The sequence below is a fragment of the Lepidochelys olivacea genome (assembly GCF_965140295.1).
Source record: "Lepidochelys olivacea isolate rLepOli2 genome assembly, chromosome: 3".
Lineage (NCBI taxonomy): Eukaryota > Metazoa > Chordata > Testudines > Cheloniidae > Lepidochelys > Lepidochelys olivacea.
The window spans coordinates 68,963,652-68,982,198 of record NC_140413.1 but is presented as its reverse complement, the minus strand read 5'-3'; the positions used below and the strand labels follow the sequence as shown (position 1 = coordinate 68,982,198).

Below are 18,547 nucleotides of genomic sequence, written 5' to 3'. Positions count from 1 at the left end.
AGTTAATTGCGTGAGTTAACTGTAATTAATCAACAGCCCTAGAAATTATGTCTTAGTATCGTGGGGTCAGAGTTCTCTCCACGGAGGCTGCCATTTTAATGATAGTTCCCAGCAAGAGTTTAGTCTTACGCACATTAGGGCAGAAGGAAATTATTGTACTTCAGCTGTAAATTTCGTAAATAATTATTTGACTGGTTTAACCAACTGTTAAGTGATTTAATATTTGCCTTACATCGAGTTTAAAACTTCGATACTTTCAGTGCTTTCACACTATTAGATATAATTGGGTTATCTTTTGAATTACCCTGGAGCTTTCCTTTAAAGACTACTTCCTAATTATGACCAGTATGCAGGATTTTCAAGTGCAAAAGCGGGAAGGTTAAATGTTTCCCTCCTTTAAAAAAAAAATTTCTAGAAAAGTCAGTACCTTTAAAGGTTTCAGAGTAGCAGCCGTGTTAGTCTGTATTTGCAAAAAGAAAAGGAGTACTTGTGGCACTTTAGAGACTAACCAATTTATTTGAGCCAATTGAAGTGATCTGTAGCTCATGAAAGCTTGTGCTCAAATAAATTGGTTAGTCTCTAAGGTGCCACAAGTACTCCTTTTCTTTTTGCGAGTACCTTTAAAGGTTATCCAGTAATGGGGATAGTAAGATGAAGTGGTTTTTCCCCACTTTTTGTTTCTTGAAATTGTATAAAGAAGGCCTCTGATATATTTTTAATTTGCTGTGGATGTTTTTTAATAGTTTATCCTGCTTGATTTTCAACTGGAAGTGTCAGGTTTACAGAAACCTTGTCTTTTCTGTTTTGCTAGCAGTCACCATGGGGAGCTAGAGAGTTAGAGTTAGGACACTTAAGCTATGTCTACACTTAAATGCTGCAGCAGCACCGCTGTACGCTTCAGTGCAGATGCTCACTACAGCAATGGAAGGGGTTCTTCTGTTGCTGTAGTTAATCCACCTCCCCAAGAGATGGTAGCTATATTGGTGGAAAATTTCTTCCATTGAATGTAGCGCTGTCTATGCTGGGAATTAAGTTGGCATAGCTACATCTTTCAGGGATGTTGTGTTTTCACACCCATAGATTTATAGCTATGCTGTCAAGGTTCCTCCCCCACTCTGAACTCTAGGGTACAGATGTGGGGACCTGCATGAAAACCTCCTAAGCTTACTTTTACCAGCTTAGGTTAAAACTTCCCCAAGGTACAATTAATTTTATCCTTTGTCCTTGGAATATCCACTGCCACCACCAAACTCTAACTGGGTTTACTGGGAAACGTAGTTTGGACACGTCTTTCCCCCCAAAATCCTCCCAACCCTTGCACCCCACTTCCTGGGAAAGGTTTGGTAAAAATCCTCACCAATTTGCATAGGTGACCACAGACCCAAACCCTTGGATCTGAGAACAATGAAAAAGCATTCAGTTTTCTTACAAGAAGACTTTTAATAGAAATAGAAGTACATAGAAGTAAAGGAATCACCTCTGTAAAATCAGGATGGTAGATACCTTACAGGGTAATTAGATTCAAAACATAGAGAATCCCTCTAGGCAAAACCTTAAGTTACAAAAAAGACACACAGACAGAAATAGTCATTCTATTCAGCACAGTTCTTTTCTTGGCCATTTAAGGAAATCATAATCTAACACACACCTAGCTAGATTACTTACTAAAAGTTCTAAGACTCCATTCCTGTTCTATCCCCGGCAAAAGCAGCATATAGACAGACACAGACCCTTTGTTTCTCTCCCTCCTCCCAGCTTTTGAAAGTATCTTGTCTCCTCATTGGTCATTTTGGTCAGGTGCCAGCGAGGTTACCTTTAGCTTCTTAACCCTTTACAGGTGAGAGGATTTTTCCTCTGGCCAGGAGGGATTTTAAAGTGGTGTACCCTTCCCTTTATATTTATGACATATGCCAATGTAAGTTTTCACTCTAGACGAGCCTGCTTAACTAACTTGATATCTTTTTTTAATGAGATTACAGGTTTGGCTTGATAAAGGTAATAGTGTTGATGTAATATACTTAGACTTCTGTAAGGCATTTGACTTTGTACCACATGACATCTTGATTTAAAAAAAACTAGAAAGATATAAAATTAATATGGCACACAGTAAATGGATTAAAAGCTGACTAACCAACAGGTCCCAAAGTGTAGCTGTAAGTGTGGAATCATCACTGAGTGGGTGTGTTTCCAGTATCATTCCTACAGGGATTGGTTCTTGGCCCAGCACTCTTTAACATTTTTATTAATGATCTGAAGAGAAAACAAAATCATTACTAATAAAGTTTTCAGATGACACCAAAATTGGGGACAGGTAAATAAGGAAGAGGACAGGTCACTGATTCAGAGCAATCTGGATGATTTGGTAAACTGGGTGGAAGCAAACAATATGTGTTTGAATATGGCTAAATGTAAACGTATTTATCTAAGAACAAAGAATGCAGGCTATACTTACAAGATGGGAGATCTTCTCCTGGGAAGCTGTGACTCTGAAGAAGACCTTGGGGTTGTGGCAGATAATCAGCTGTACACGAGCTCTGTATGCAGTGCTCTGGCTAAAAGGGCTAATGCAGTCCTTGGATGCATAAACAGGGGAATCTCCAATAGGAGTAGAGAGGTTATTTTACCTCTGTATTTGGCATTGGTGTGACTGCTGATGGAATGCTGTCTAGTTCTGATGTCCACAATTTAAGAAGTATCTTGATAAATTGGAGAGGGTTCAGAGGAGAGCCACAAGAATGACTGAAGGATTAGAACACATGCCTTATAGGAATAAGACTCAAGGAGCTCAATCTATTTATCTTAACAAAGAGAAGGTTAAGGAATGACTCAATTACAGTCCATAAGTATTTGCGTGAACAAATACTTAATTATGGGATCTTCAATCTAACAGACAAAGGTATAACATAATCCAATGCTTGGAAGTTGTAGCTAGACAAATTCAATCTAGAAACATGGCATACATTTTTAACAGTGAGAGAGTTGGATGGATGGTGGATTCTCCATCACTGACAATTTTTAATCAAGATTGGATGTTTTTCTAAAAGATATGCTGTAGGAATTATTTTTGGGAAGTTCTATAGCCTGTGTTATACAAGAGGTGAGACTAAATGATCACAGCGGTCCCTTCCTGTCTTGGAATCTATTAATCTAGAATCCTAATAGAAAGTTTGAGGGGTGTTGTATCTTTTTCCAGGTAATTTTCTCCTGTTGTCAGGTGTTTGAGTTATAGATGTTAAAAAAAAAATAAAAAATCAGTTTTATGCATCTGACCTACAAATCCCTTTCCTCTTCAGTTACTCAGGTTTCACTCTGTTATTGTGATGTCATCCTACTAGTTTTTCAGACATCCATTGAGTTTGCTAGGAGAAAAGATGAATTTCTAGTGTGTTTTAAATAAGAATAAAACATAACCAAGACCTTTTACAAAATATCAGGCCTTCTCTATACATCACAAGTAAGGAAAAAAGTCCATATTTTTTTTCTTCCTTTACAAGTCCCCCTTTTAAAGGGTTTTCAAAAAACACAGTATTCTGCTACATGATGTGACCGAGATCCCAGGGGGGCCACAATGGGATTGCTCAGTTAGTGCACATTGCAAATAATGGGGCAGACAATCCCCAAAACTGGTGGTTATTCCAATACTTGGATTTACCAAGCCAGCAATCAAAAAGAGTTTCTGCAATACCTTACTGGTTACCCAGAAGCCAAAACACAGTTCCCTTAAAGCAGTCCAGCCTTGGGGTCCCTCCCTCAAATATGATGAGGATTATTGAAACTCTTGTTTATCATATAAAAAGTTCTGCAAGTCCCAAAGATCAGACACATTACCCACCGAGTTAATGAAATATTGCCCAAATATTGCCCAAATACATGCTTACAGCCATTTCTTATTAAGTAAACTAAAATTCATTAAAAAAGAAAAGTGAGAGCATATTGGTTAAAAGATCATTATACATACAGGTATGACTAGAGTTCTGAGATCAATTTCATAGTAGAAATGGTGAGCTTGAGTGCTGCAGAGTCTTTTTAGAATTAGTCCATAGGTTCAGTCCCAAAGTTCAAATACTCAATATCAGGGCAGTCCAGATGGGACTGAAGATCTCAGTCTTATGACTCGAACTTCCTCTGGATGAAACTTAAGCAGATCTGATATGAAAGGATTAGGTCCCAAGAGTTTTTATAGAGTTTTTTGCATCCTCTTGGCAGTTGTCTTGGTGAACAATAGGCTAATTAGGTAATTACACTTGCAGTGCACTTTATCATTTTCTCTGGAACTTGATTATAATCTACGTTTTCACTGCCTTTATAACATTTTTAGCTTTTTAAAAAAACTGAAGACGTCTATTTAAATTTAAGAATTCTTTAACAGTCTCCCTTGTCCTATGAGGTATTACTTGGCATTCTGGTATCTAGCTAAATAGATTGGTAATGTTTTCTTTTAATATTTTTAGCAACATTCCCTTTCTATGTAGGATCATAGGAATTGCCATACTGCATCAGACCTGTGGCCATCTAGTCCAATATTCTGTCTTTAATTGTGACCAGCACCAGATTCTTCAGTGGAAGGTGCAAGAAAGACTGCAGTAGGCAGATTCTTCCAGTACATCCAAATTCCTAATATTTAGAGAGATTGGCTTAAGCACCAAAGCATAAGGTTTTATATTCCTTCTGATTTTTTTCTCAGCATTATTTATTATAACTCTACATACATTCTAAAAAAAAAAAGCCCATTATTAATTATGCATGCAAAAGTGGGCTAGGTACTTCACAATAAGATAGGTCCTTGCTCTTAAGAGCTTGCAGTCTAAATAGACAAATAGATGGAGGATGTTGAAAGGGACATGAGATAAAAGCAAAATGAATAAGTTGAATTTTGGTATGTCTTATTAGTTCAGTTACTTTTTTTTCTTTCCTCCTTTTCCTTTATCTGCTCCCTCTCTGTCTGCCCTTAATCCAGGCCTATTCTCTCATACAGTCTTTGCTTTCCCCACATTCTGCCTCCTAAGTTCTCCGTTCCCATCTCTTGGGCTGAATGTTAGAGTGCTACTTTTTTCTTGAATTCTCTCATGATGTATCTTGCTAATCAGAAGTTGCACTCAGTGGTCCCAAGTGTCTAGATCAGAAGTGTCTACAAATGTCAGCATAGTGTTTGCTAAGGTGAGGGCAGGGCCTCATGGCCTCTTCTGCTCCATTCCCAGAGACTCTTAACAGCTGCAGATGCTTCTCCTGCACAGTGAGTGACTGAGTGTGAGAATGTGTGTATGTGTGTGTCCGTATGCTCGGAGGGGCAACCCTTCTAGTCTGGTGTAGGACTGGTGGGGGGTGAGCTTTAAAATGTTTCCTTCTTAACAAAGGACATAAATGAGAAAAAAAGAAAAGTGAGCAAAACTCAAACAGCTTTCTTTTGGAAAAGAATGTGTTGTCATTGACTTATTGTTATATTATTATTTATAAACCAGTAGCTGCCATAATCTGCTAAGTACTATTCAAATACACAGATGATACAAACCTTACCAAAAAGCTCAGTATGTTATAATTTGTTTAAAAAATAATTCCTTATGAAAAATACTTGTTACAAGTCGACACTTATTTTTTTGGTCTATCCTAATTAATTTGTGAAATATGCTGCTCCCTTGTTAAGGTGGTTCTTACAAACCAATGGTAATTGTGTAAATTAAGATCTCTTAACTGACTTTGGAAGATAGCCATATAATAGGTAATTTATAATGTGGAGCTGTTTTGTTCCCTTATTTGGTCTTGATGAATTAGTTTCTAGATGAGTGATATCAAACCCCTCACCTGGTTGCAGAACCTGTACATCATGAAGGACACATAAATATGTCAGTTGATGCTTTTATTAAAAAATAAGTGCCTGTGACATGCTATATATGAACTGAAGATGAATCAATGCAGCATCTTCCAGCGTCTAAAAACAGTCTGAAAGTAACTATGGTTCTGAGAGGCGGGAACTCCCCAGCTCTCATTCGTCTAATTAGGTGTAATAACTCCATAGTCTAATGGCAACATTAACTATTTCATTGAGAGTTGCTGTGATGAGGGCAATGAAGAAAGAAGGAGAAACATTGAAAGGAAGATAGGGAAAGAGGGAGAAACGAATGACCAAAATGGCTGTAGTCGTAGGTGAGAATGTGTCCATACTATGTGATGCAGTATGGAACAATTAAGGGACTTAGCAAATAAATAGTGATAAGGAAGGTCCAGATGCTGCCAGCCTTATATTTAGTATTTTACTTTACAAATAGTCTAATTTCAATGATAACTACATTTTAGTGCCTGTGGTTGGTTAGTTTGTATGTAAAAGGCTCATTCTACCTTTGATGTTTGTGCAAACCTCCCATTGACATCAGTGGGAGGCCTGGGGTAGTTTGATGAAAAGTACATTGTTTTAAGATAATTAAAAATGGAATTTTCCCCTTTCCACAGAATGAGTTCAACACACCCAGTTTAGGTAAAACACCAAATTATATATTTTATTATATAATATTATACTTTTATAATATTATATATTAACTGCTTTTAAAATGAAAGTTATTGCTGAACTTGTTTCTTGAGTATAAATATTTGTAACATGCTTCTATTCAGGGGTTTTTGTTTCTCAAGGTGGGAGAATTCACAACAGTATTCTGTGATATGAATGCACACTGTATAAATATTGAATAAATTCTAGTGCCACATTAGTTTGAGTCTTATCTCGAGCAACAGTATCTCATATTCTGTAGCTTCCTGGTACCACAGATAAAGTATATAAAACATTTTAAATGTTTTAGGCTTTTTGCCATTAGCTTGTCTCTGTGTTGAGTGATTCAGTGCTAAAGGTTAGAAAATGTTCATCTTAAAATGTGTTGTCAAATTCTAATGGCAGTCTTGCCATTTGTCTCCTTTTTAGAAATTAAAAACCTTAATGTTCTAAGTTTTACGGTATTTTTCATTTCCATAAATATTTTACTTTCCGTTCTTGTAAAAGAAGAATACAGAAATTAAGATGCATTATTCAACTGCCAAGTTGTTGAAATGTTATAGACCTTATTTAGGGGGCAAAAGACACCCTCACATTTATTAACTTTATTTAAATACATATATTCATTAAGATATCTTAAATAAATAAAGTTTTAAAATTTATATCAGCAATCATAATTCCACTGTCAAGAGAAATATGTACTAGTCCATTAGTATAGACTTCAAGATATTAGGCTGCAGGGCCCTCTGACAATGGAGAGACATGATGGGATTTCTCTTTGGAAATGCAGATGTCAGCTGTGTGTGCTTTGAATTGACAGTAATAATGTTACCACAGGCTGACATTTTAGCCTGTGTTTATATCATAGTCTTGTTCCAGAATCGTTAAAGTTGTTAAGGCAGTTATGGCATATGTTCTGTTACGGTTCAGTAAATCAAGGCATGTGTGGTACTTATATGCATATTTTGTGTGGGTGTATATAGTATGTAATGAATTATTCATATTATTTAAGGTACTGATTTTGGGAATAAAAAGGAATATGTTCTGTTGGTAGTTTATTTCCAGACCAAATTAAAAAAAAAAAAAGAAAGAGAGAGATTCTTAGTCCATCCCAGGCCAAGCTCAATATCAACTGGATACACAGACTCAGAGTGCTTTATTGAAGTAGAACCTGGCAGCATTGTGATAGCGTTTCCATTAAGAACACTGTGCTTGTGGGATTTATCATTCAAATACCACACTTTTGCCATCTACACATTTATCCATAAGAAAATGTCTATGGTATAGCTGGACAATGTAGGCTCAGGCACGACAAAATAACAGCAATGTTCAGCCTTCCCACTTCCTACCTGAAGCATCCCTATTGGGCTAGTGAATTTTTTTCTCCTTTACCATGACTGTTTGTCTTTTGTCTGCTGTCTACAAGTCCTGAAGTCTTACATTTAATTAATTTTTTTTTTGCATCATTTCCCACCCAATAGATTCAAAGTGGACTGGGGGGGCATACATTTTGATTTAACATATCTATAAAATTTGTTTTGTTTGGATTTAGTTTGGACTATTTAAACTATAGGCTCAGACATGACAAAATACCCTTTCACCATCTTTAGCAGGGGACAATCTGTGACTGGACAGCAGGGAAGGAGAGAAGTCCAAAATACGTGGCAGAAGGCGATTTTTTCCCACCACACTCCCCTCCTTTGGTTCTCTGCTTTGCCATTGGCTGGGCAAAGGGGATTGGGCCAGCTGATAGGCAAGGGAGGGGCACCTGGCAGCTAATTTAACATAGCCTGGGCTTTTCAAAAGCCTTTTACTCTCCAGTTACCTGCAAAGAAGCAGTTCCTGTTTAGCCATATCTGGAGCAAGAAAACATTGGACAACACTGGAGGAGGCATGGGAAAAGAACCAGCACATTTTGGGCAAGTAGTAACAAAGGCTTGAAAGGATTTTATATTCTGGGAACTTTGATTCAGAAGGCCCATCTTCTCCACATGGGCTCATGTCTTGGGCTGGGACTGACCCTCCCCCCCCTTCCTCCCTAGCAGCAATAGTGGCAGCTTGCTCTAGTGGTGGGGCAAGGATACAGGGAGCTTCCATGCCTGAAAGTTTCTTCCCCATCTTCCCTTCTGTTCTGGGTGGGTGTGTAATTGCATCCCCATTGGGGAGGAATGGGGCAGACTAGTAGGTGGAACATGTATGGACCTGTGTAGTCTCCACAGCCCCTGCAGACAGGGTGGCAGAGGTTGTGCAGCCAGTGGTGGCAGAAGTCAGTTGGCTGCAGTTAAGGGGGAGAGAGTAGGAGCTGCTGCTTCTGTGGCAGGGGGAACAGGGCCTTATAGAAGGGGTGATGGGGACTGGGCAGCTGGGATAGCATATGAGACCCAGCCAAGCTCTCATGGAAGTCCCACTTCTTGGAGGGAGCAGTATATCTATTTTATACCCACAGGCTGGCAGATGGGTACACAGATCCTACTGCCTAAACAGTCTCTAGCCACGCACAATTGCAAGGGCACCTCGTATACCAAGTTGTGGTTCAGGGATCCAAGGTGAGGAACAGCTTCCATGTGCCAGAGAGGAAAGGTCAGCTGATGGACACAGGGTGCATCGGAATACAATCCCTGCTTGAGATGGAGACATTGGGAGGGAGGGTTGATGTTTGTATCTGGGGGCATTTTGTTGTGCATTGAACACACAAGGCCACATCAGAATATGTATCACAACTGAGCTTCAAAGCTGATGCCATTTGCCTTTGATGATATGGCAGAAGGGGCATGCGCTGGGGCCAGCTCATGTCCCTGCTGCATGCAGTGATGGCTGAGCTGTACTCACCTGATGTCCTGCTTATTCACCTGGGCAAAAAATGATTTTTGTGGACTGCACTGGATTAAATTTAAGGATTAGGATATAGAGGGAGCTGATTCTGCAGTTATGGCCTTGCGTTCAGTTGGTTTGGTTTGAGATGTTCACAAGATGAATTTGGTGGGTGGGACCACTGAGTCAGCCCATGTTGACAGGATGTGAAAAATTGTGAGCCATGAGGTAGCCAGGATAATTATGGAAGTTGGGGTGGACTGTGATAACACAGGCATATCTGATACAATGGTCCTGAGCTCTTTTAGGTGTGATGGAGTTCATCTGTCAAATGCTGGGTCTGGCGTTTGGCTCCTTGACCAGGGGTTGGGTCAGGCAGGAGATGGGTACCAGGCCTGGTGGGTGTGGGGTGTACCCATGTGAGTTGCTGGTGTCTCCCTTATCTGGTGTCCAGAGTGGGTAAAGGCTAAAAGGCCCAGAGGTAAATGAGATATGGCATTTTGCAGTTGGACTTAGCACTCATGAGCAGGGAGGAGCCTGATGTCTTCGCAGACTGATGCACTCTCAGCTTCCCACCGCCTGGTGGCCTCTGTCTTCACACCCCCTTTTAGGTGGCGGAGGGAAAGTGGGAGGGGAGAAGAGAAGTTTCACAACAGAGCTGAGTCCATGGGGTAGATCGGGGATAGTCTACTTTTAGTTACTGTTTGGTTTCTGATTGAAGCCCTGTAACCTTCACTGGAACCAGTAAATGGCTCATGTGAGAAGGGGGGGACGGGGCAGGGGAAAGGAAGTATAGTGTCCCTTTCTGAGGTATAATTAATAAAGTTATAGTCTCCCATTTAAATCCATCCCATGTGTCATTCATTCATCTGTTGTTTGGCTTGATGAAGAGCAACTTTCAGCCTCCCCACTTCCTACCTGAAGAATTACGTTAGTAAATTTTTTCTCCTTGATGGGGATTGGGGGTTATATAAAAACAAAACAGTGTTAATAAAAGTACTACAACCATAGCACCTTGCACTGTGATCTCTCAGTACAATTATACAGAGTTACACCACGTTAGTAAAGCTTAGGGCCTGTCTACACTACGAAATTAGAAGTCAATCTTTAGCAACTGATTTTATACAGTCGATTGTGCATGTCCCCACTTAAGCGCATTAGGTCAGCGGAGTGCGTCCTCAGTACCTTGGCTAGCATTGACTCACAGAGTGGTGCACTGTGGGTAGCTATCCCACAGTCCCTGCTGCCCATTGGAATTCTGGGTTAAGCTCCCAATGCCTGATGGGGCAAAAACATTGTCGCGGGTGGTTTTGGGTACATGTCGTCAGTCTCCCCTCCTCCCTCCTTGAAAGCAACGGCAAACAATCATTTCATGCCTTTTTTCCTGGGTTATCCATGCAGACGCCATAGCATGGCAAGCATGGAGCCTGCTCAGCTCTACACTGCTTTTGTGAGCATTGCAAACACCTCGCACATTATCCTGCAGTATGTACAGAGCCTAGCTAGGGGCCGCCAGCACGGGGAAGATTGTGAGGAAGACATGGACTCAGACGTTCCTGAAAGCACGGGATGTGGCAATTGGGATATCATGGCGGCACTGGGGCACGTTAATACAGTGGAATGCTGATTCTGGGCCCGGCAAACAAACACAGACTGGCGGGACCTCATAGTGTTGCAGGTATGGGATGATTCCCAGTGGCTGTGAAACTGCGGAATGCCACTTTCATGGAACTTTGTGAGTTGCTTCCCCTTCACCCCCCTTCCCCAAGTTCAGGAATACCAAGATGAGACCTGTCCTGACAGATGAGAAGCGAGTGGCGATAGCCCTGTGGAAGCTTGCAACGCCTGACTGCTACTGGTCTGTCGGGAATCAATTTGGAGTGGGCAAATCTACCATGGGGGCTGCTGTGATCCAAGTAGCCAGAGCAATCAAAACCCTTCTGCTAAGAAGGGTAATGACTCTGGGAAATTTGCACGGCATAGTGGATGGTTTTGCTGCAATGCGGTTCCCTAACTGTGGTGGGGCGATAGATGTAACGCATATCCCCATCTTGGCACTGGACCACCTTGCCAAAGAGTACATAAACCGCAAGGGGTACTTCTTAATGGTGTTGCAAGCACTGGTGGATCACAAGGGCCATTTCACCGACATCAGCGTGGGATGGTCGGGAAAGGTGCATGATGCTCGCATCTTTTGGAACCTCAGGCTCTTTGGAAAGCTGCAAGAAGGGACTTTCTTCTCCTACTGGAAGATTACCATTGGGGATGTTGAAATGCCAATAGTTATCCTTTGGGACCCGGCCTACCCATTGCTCCCATGGCTCATGAAGCCGTACACAGGCAGCCTGGACAGTAGTAAGGAGCAGTTCAACTATAGGCTGAGCAAGTGCAGAATGGTGGTAGAATGTGCCTTTGGGCATTTAAAAGGGCACTGGTGCAGTTTGTTGAGTAAGTTAGACCTCAGTGAAAGCAATATTCCCATTGTTATTGCTGCATGGTGTGTGCTCCATAAAATCTCTGAGAGTAAGTGGGAGACGTTTATGGCGGGGTGGGAGGTTGAGGCAGATTGCCTGGTGGCCAATTTTGAACAGCCAGACACCAGGACAATTAGAAGAGCACACCGAAGCTGTGCATCAGAGAGGCTTTGAAAAACAGTTTCCTGACTGACCAGGCTACGGTGTGACAGTTGTGTGTGTTTGTCCTTGATGCAAAGCCGCCCCCTTTGGTGAAAGTACTTCCTTGTAAGTCAGTCCCCCTCCCCCCTTCGACCACAGCTGGCACAGGAAATAAAGTCCCTATTGTTCTGAATCCATTCATTCTTTATTTATTTAAAAAAACTTGAGATCATTGGCAACTCTGACTAGTAAAAGGAAGCCCGGGTGTACAAAGGGTTTGATAACGGGGTGGGGTGTGGGAGGAGGGAAGGACAAGGCCACATTGCTTGTAGCCACACTACAAATCAAAGCTGTTTGAATGACAGCCTTCTGTTGGTTGGGCCATCCCCTGAAGTTGAGTGGCAGGATGCCAGGAGCCTCCCCCCCACGTTCTTGGGCATATGGGTGAGGAGGATATGGAACGTGGCGAGGAGGGCAGCGGGTTACACAATAACTGCAGTGGGGGTCTGTAGTCTAGTTGCCTTTCCTGCTGCTCCACCAGATGCCTCATCATGTCCGTTTGCTCCCCCATTAGCCTCTGCATCTTCTCCTGTGCATTATGATCACACTCACCGTATGCTTTCCTGGCCTCTGCCATCGAATGCTTCCATGCATTCAACTGTTCCCTATCCGTGCAGGAGGATTGCATGAGCTCTGAAAACATGTCATCGCTAGTGCGTGTTTTTTGCCTTCTATTCTGCAATAACCTCAGGGTCAGAGTTGGTGCGGGGAGCACAAAAACATTTGCAGCTGCAGGGGTAAAAAAAAGGGAGAGTTCAGAGAAGATACATTCCTGAGAACAAAAGGGAGACTCTTTCACAGTGAATCAAGCAATGCACAGCAGACAGCACATGTGTTTTAGGTACAAGGTTGCATTTTGCCTTTTATATTTATTGAGTGCCTGCTGGTATGGTGACATATCACAAACGGCTGGGCAACAGAATTTGGTTTGCAGGCAGCCATGGTAAGCAAAATGGTTTGTGAGGTTGGCTTCTTCTGCATTCATAACATGTGGGAATGGTTTAAAACTGCAGTGCCCTCCTTTCCCATAGCAACCAATGCCAGTTGTGTTTGCCATTTAAAAGGAGGGGCTACGGTTGCCGTTTAAAAGGAGGGGCTGCAGTTTTGGGGTGGATGTGCAGCACACCCCTGTTCCAGCGTGGCTATTCTCTGGGATGATCCCTTTTAGCCAAGCGCAAACAGCACAGCATGCCTGGGGTCTAATGTGTCAGGGATCACCAAACAGAGAGGGGATTACTGTTCCCCTACAAAACTTGCCCTATTTCAACTAGCTGACCATGAATTATATCACTCTCCTGAGGCTGACAGAGAAAGATAAAGGCCGAATGTTGCATGAATGCGACCATAACCCAGGACAGTTCGCTGCCATGCTTTGTGCTGCAATGATTCCAGACCACTTGCTACTAGCTTGATATGGTAAAATGCCCTTTCGTCCTACCATGGAGGACGAAATAAGGCAGCCGTCCTCAGAAACCACCTGCAAAGGCTTTCAGAGTACCTCCAGGACAGCTTCATGGAGATGTCCCTGAAGGATTCCCACTCCATTCCCAGACATATAAACAGACTTTTCCATTAACTGTACTGGCCACGAATGCATCCCAATTGTTCAGGGCAAATCAAACATTAAACACAATTGCTTTTACCCCCTGTAGTGTCGTTACAAATGTGCACTCACCAGAGGTGCCTTCTCTGCCATCAGGGTCCAGGAACAATAGGCCCTTAGAGGGTATTGGCTCCAGGGTGAGGAAAAGGTCCTGGCTGCCGGAGAGAACGGATTCTCTGCTTGCCTGCTGTGCATTCTCCTCCTCCTCCTCCTCCTCAGCGACAAAATCCTCATTCATGTTGCGTGAGGCTGCCACCTTGTAGGTGTCCACGGAGAGTGTTGGGGTACTGGTGGGGTCCCCTCCCCCAGAATGGCATGCAGCTGATCATAGAAGCAGCATGTCGGGGGCTCTGACCCAGAGTGACTGTTTGCCTCCTTTGTCTTTTGGTAGGCTTGCCTGAGCTCCTTAATTTTCACGTGGCACTACTGTGCATCCCTGGTGTAGCCTCTCTCCACCATGCCCTGTGGGATTTTGGCATATATATCAGCATTTTTTCTGCTGGATCGGAGTTCTGCCTGCGCAGATTCTTCTCCCCATACAGCAGTCAAATCCAGGGTCTCCCGTTCGCACCATGCTGGAGCTCGTTTGTGATTCTGGGACTGCATTCTGGGTCATCTGTTCTGCTGAGCTCACTACGCTGACCAAACAGGAAATGAAATTCAAAAGTTCCCAGTGCTTTTCCTGTGTACCTGAGGAAACCCAGTGCATTAGAGTTGAAAGTGCTGTCCGGAGTGGTCACATTGGAGCACTCTGGGATAGCTCTCAGAGGCCAATACCATCGAATTGCACAGCGCTGCATCTACACTACCCCAAATTCGTCCCAGGAAGGTCAATTTTAGTGCTACTCGCCTCGTCAGGGAGGAGTACAGTAGTTGATTTTAAGGGTCCTTTAGGTCGGCGGAACGGGGTTGGTTGTGTAGACGCATTCATTATAAAATCAACCTAAAGCGGCTAAATTCGACCTAACCTTGTATTGTAGACCAGGCCTTAGCTAGGAAGAGGTGTTAATTCAGTAGACTTCTTTTCTCTCTGGGGGCATGTCTCAACTTAAGTTTTTATTCATGGTTTAATACACACTAATTAACCCATGCTAACACAATTGCCAATTCTAGTGTAGATAAACAAAAATGTTTCTTGCTAGTTGTGTTTAACCCTAAAATACACTATCACAACAAACATTTGTTTCATGGAACAAAACAAGTGCATAGTGTCTGCACTAGAATTTAAAACCTTTTTAATTAACACGTTAAAACACAGCTAAAGTGCCATATCATCAAGCAGCACTGAACCAATAACAACGTCCCTTCACAAATTATCAGAACTTGCAAAATCCTGAAGTCATTTTAGGTACTCAGATACTTATAGGTCTAAAAAAAAATCTGATACATGTCTAATGAGGCATGTCAAGTGTTAAATGTCCAGAATGGATTCTAAAACACATTATATATTTTTGGAAAACAGTTTTAAAATATCTCTTTCTCACTGTAAGAGGGAATTTACACAATCTCCAAGTTTTAGTTTTTCTTCCAAGTTATTTATTACAGGCGATGTTACCTCTAACTATTTTTTGCTAAAAGCTGGGGTCTTCTTTTTTAAATTGGGTGTTATCATTTGGAGACTTAAGATCAGTCTGGGACATGTCTGTCTTGTATTTCTCTCTGGTACTTCTCAACACTACTTGAATTCAATATGTCCTTGATTTAAATTCAGAATTATGCTAATTTTCTGTTCCTTTCTCAAAGTGGATGCTTTGAGTGAGTGAAACCCATCCCAATTTTTTTACTTGAGTGATTGATGAATGATTTCTGAGCTATTTCCCATGATTTCTGAACCACATAGACTCTTACATCAGTCTAGCTTTGACCTTTATATAAGGAAACCAGTGGTAATGTACCGTAACTAGCTTTGAAATAAAAATTTTAGTGTCAGAACTGTGGGAGATAATTACTTCAGAGTAGGTGTGAGAAGGAAAGGGATTCTTTACGGCAGAGAGAATTAGGTGATTAGAAGATTTCATATGGAATCAAATAAAAGAATTGAAATTGCTAGCTACTAATGGCTTCAAAACAATTTATGCCACTACTGTAAAACCCTTTTAAATGATTAACTGTAAAATAATTGTGTGAACACAGTTTCCTGTTTATTTCAGGATAAAAGATTTAAAATATTAGTTAAACCTAGTTTTTTGAAGTTCTTGTTAGAGATGAGTGAGCAGGGAAGTGGTTTTAGGAAAAGTAGCAGACTAATAGGGTAATGGACTTCAACTTTTGAACTTCAAAATATGTAACCAGAAAAGACTCATTGAGAATCAGGTCTTTTCTTCCGTAACTTGTTGCAGAGATCAAGGTGGTGATGCCCTGTACTTTCACAAATTGTAAATAGAAAATAAATCTGTGTTTAGTTAACCATTAAATTTCCTCTGAGTGGACAAGGTCAGTCATTATGTAGATGTGTTTTCATGTATGCTCCACACAGACTGGTTTGAATGAACAATGGAGTGGTAGTTTTTTTGAGTGCCAGTGCCTAAAATTAGATCCCACAGCTATAGCCTGCCTTATATGAAGTGAATAATGTGAGAGTGTTGCTCACTCTTGCTTCTAGAATTTTCCCTACCCTAACTATTCATTAATTCAACTAGGCCTTCATTTAAAATGGAAAAAAATAATCAGAAAAATGAGATGACAAATGCTCCTTTCATGTTGATGCTGTGCCATCCCTCTCATATTTTTGTTGAGAAATGGTTATTAATCTTTCCCTCTTTAATAGTTTAGGTTCTCCTTCTGCTCCTATATCTGCCTTTTGATTTGGGAATTGGGTGATACTTCTGCTGATCACAAAGATGGCCACTTCTGATAGTCCCTTTTTTTTTAAAAAAAAGAATAAATGTTGCTATTCTAAGAACATAAGAATGGCTCTACTGGGTCAGACCAAAGGTCCATCTAGCCCAGTATCCTGTCTTCCGACAGTGGCCAATGCAGGTGCCCCAGAGGGAATGAACAGAACAGTAATCATCAAGTGATACATCCCCTGTCGCTCATTCACAGCTTCTGGCAAACAGAGGCTAGGGACACCATTCCTGCCCATCCTGGCTAATAGTTGTTGATGGACCTATCCTCCATGAATTTATCTAGTTCTTTTTTGAACCCTGTTATAGTCTTGGCCTTCACAACATCCTCTGGCAAGGAGTTCCACAGGTTGAATGTGCATTGTGTGAAGAAATACTTCCTTTTATTTGTTTTAAATCTGCTGCTATTAATTTCATTTGGTGACCCTTAGTTTTTGTGTTATGAGAAGTAGTAAACAACACTTCCTTATCTACTTTCTCTACACCAGTCATGATTTTATAGACCTCAATCATATCTCCCCTTAGCCATCTCTTTTCCAAACTGAAAAGTCCCAGTCTTATTAATCTCTCTTCATACGGAAGCTGGTCCATACCCCTAATAATTTTTGTGGCCCTTTTCTGAACCTTTTCCAATTCCAATATATCTTTTTTGAGATGGGGCGACCACATCTGCACACAGTATTCAAGATGTGGGCGTACCATGGATTTATAGAGAGACAACATATTTTCTGTCCTAGTTTCCTATTCTGGTTTCCTATTCCTATCGTATTCCAGTTTCCTATTTTCATTGCTTATAGCTTTCCAAAGGTTTTGTAGTTTATGGTCAAATTTTTGTGCCTTGTTCACTGCATGAAGGAAATTTTGCAGGGGTAGTTTGTGAAAAAATGTACATTATTTTTCAAAGTGAAGGAGGAAGAGGCAGAATGGGGTATGGACTTGGCAAAATAAGTCTCAAATATTTTAGACTCTGGACATAATAATGCTAAAGCATGAACTATGTCTTGTATTGCTATAAAATTGACATTAACATTTCTAAAATTAGCGTTACATTTCTACATAATCTATTCCTATTCAGTTAATGGCAGCTACAGTAAGTTACCACTTGCTAGTACTCTAAATATAACAAACCACATTATAATTATTAATGTTCCAGATGTGGTTTTTTTTTAACTGCCTTACTTATCTGATATATTACACCAAAAGAGTAAAGAAGGATATAAAATGCGTAATATCTTTCAGCTCTTGAAAGGCCACAGTTTAACACCTGAGAATTAAACAAGAACTTTAGTACCCTTTATGACTGAGCAATAACCTATTCTACTAGTTTTTGCTGTCCTTATGGAACACTATTTTTTTGTGTGTGCAGATTTTCTAATCTACAATGTGTTCAACTTCATTTTCTATAACAAAAATGCTAATCTCTACTTCTTGGTACAAAAGGTGTTTGTAATACACATGAAGCAAGGGTTTGAGTTAGTTTTGCAAGTTATCTTGTCAGCTAGTTGTCGTTAACAATTATGAACAAAGTGGACTAAATAATATTAAAACAGCACTGTATTAAAAATAGTGTTATGGTTATCTTACACAATTCTATGCTTATTAAATCATCAATTTTAGATTAGTTGGTCTCTTAGTTCTTGAACACACAAGTTTAGCAGGACATTTTTTTCAAAATAAGGTATCGTTGGATAGATAGGGCATCAAACCTCTTTAGCCCTAGAGAAATATGTGCAAGCTGGGAAATTTGACAGGAATATGTATATTTTGTTATGTTTTGATGATAATCAGTGTATCTGTGTATTTATAAATATTTTGTTTTTAAATATTTTGTAAGGCAAACTTCAGTCTAATCATAATTTGATAAACATTTAGGTATTTTATATTATTTTTTGTCTAACTTGGCAGGGACAGCCAGTTGGAGAATGTGATTTTAACATTCGACTAGCATGTATAGAAAAAGAGATTATATTTCCACGGCATGAAAAGATGAAGAATGGTCTTATTGACAAAGCACAGGAACCATTCAGTGTTCGAAACAAACCATTTTTTGACATCCACGCTGCAAGAAAGGTAAATTTATTGAATTTAGGTTTATTAATGTTGTGGTGCTAAAGACAGTAGCTTAGTTCTGAGT

The 18,547-nt window shown here is 40.6% G+C and overlaps 1 protein-coding gene across 3 annotated transcripts in view; it reads left to right on the top strand.

Annotated features, from left to right (window-relative positions):
• The window catches only part of RNGTT (RNA guanylyltransferase and 5'-phosphatase), a 444,976-nt gene that overhangs the window by 184,228 nt on the left and 242,201 nt on the right, over positions 1-18,547 (top strand). For 2 of the 3 annotated variants that reach the window (XM_084622100.1, XM_084622102.1), the window contains exon 11: positions 18,319-18,483. The exons of the other annotated variant lie outside the window; for it this stretch is intronic. In XM_084622100.1, the coding sequence (XP_084478226.1) occupies positions 18,319-18,483 (165 nt within the window). The remainder of the gene's footprint in view (positions 1-18,318; positions 18,484-18,547) is intronic. 3 annotated transcript variants of the gene reach the window in all.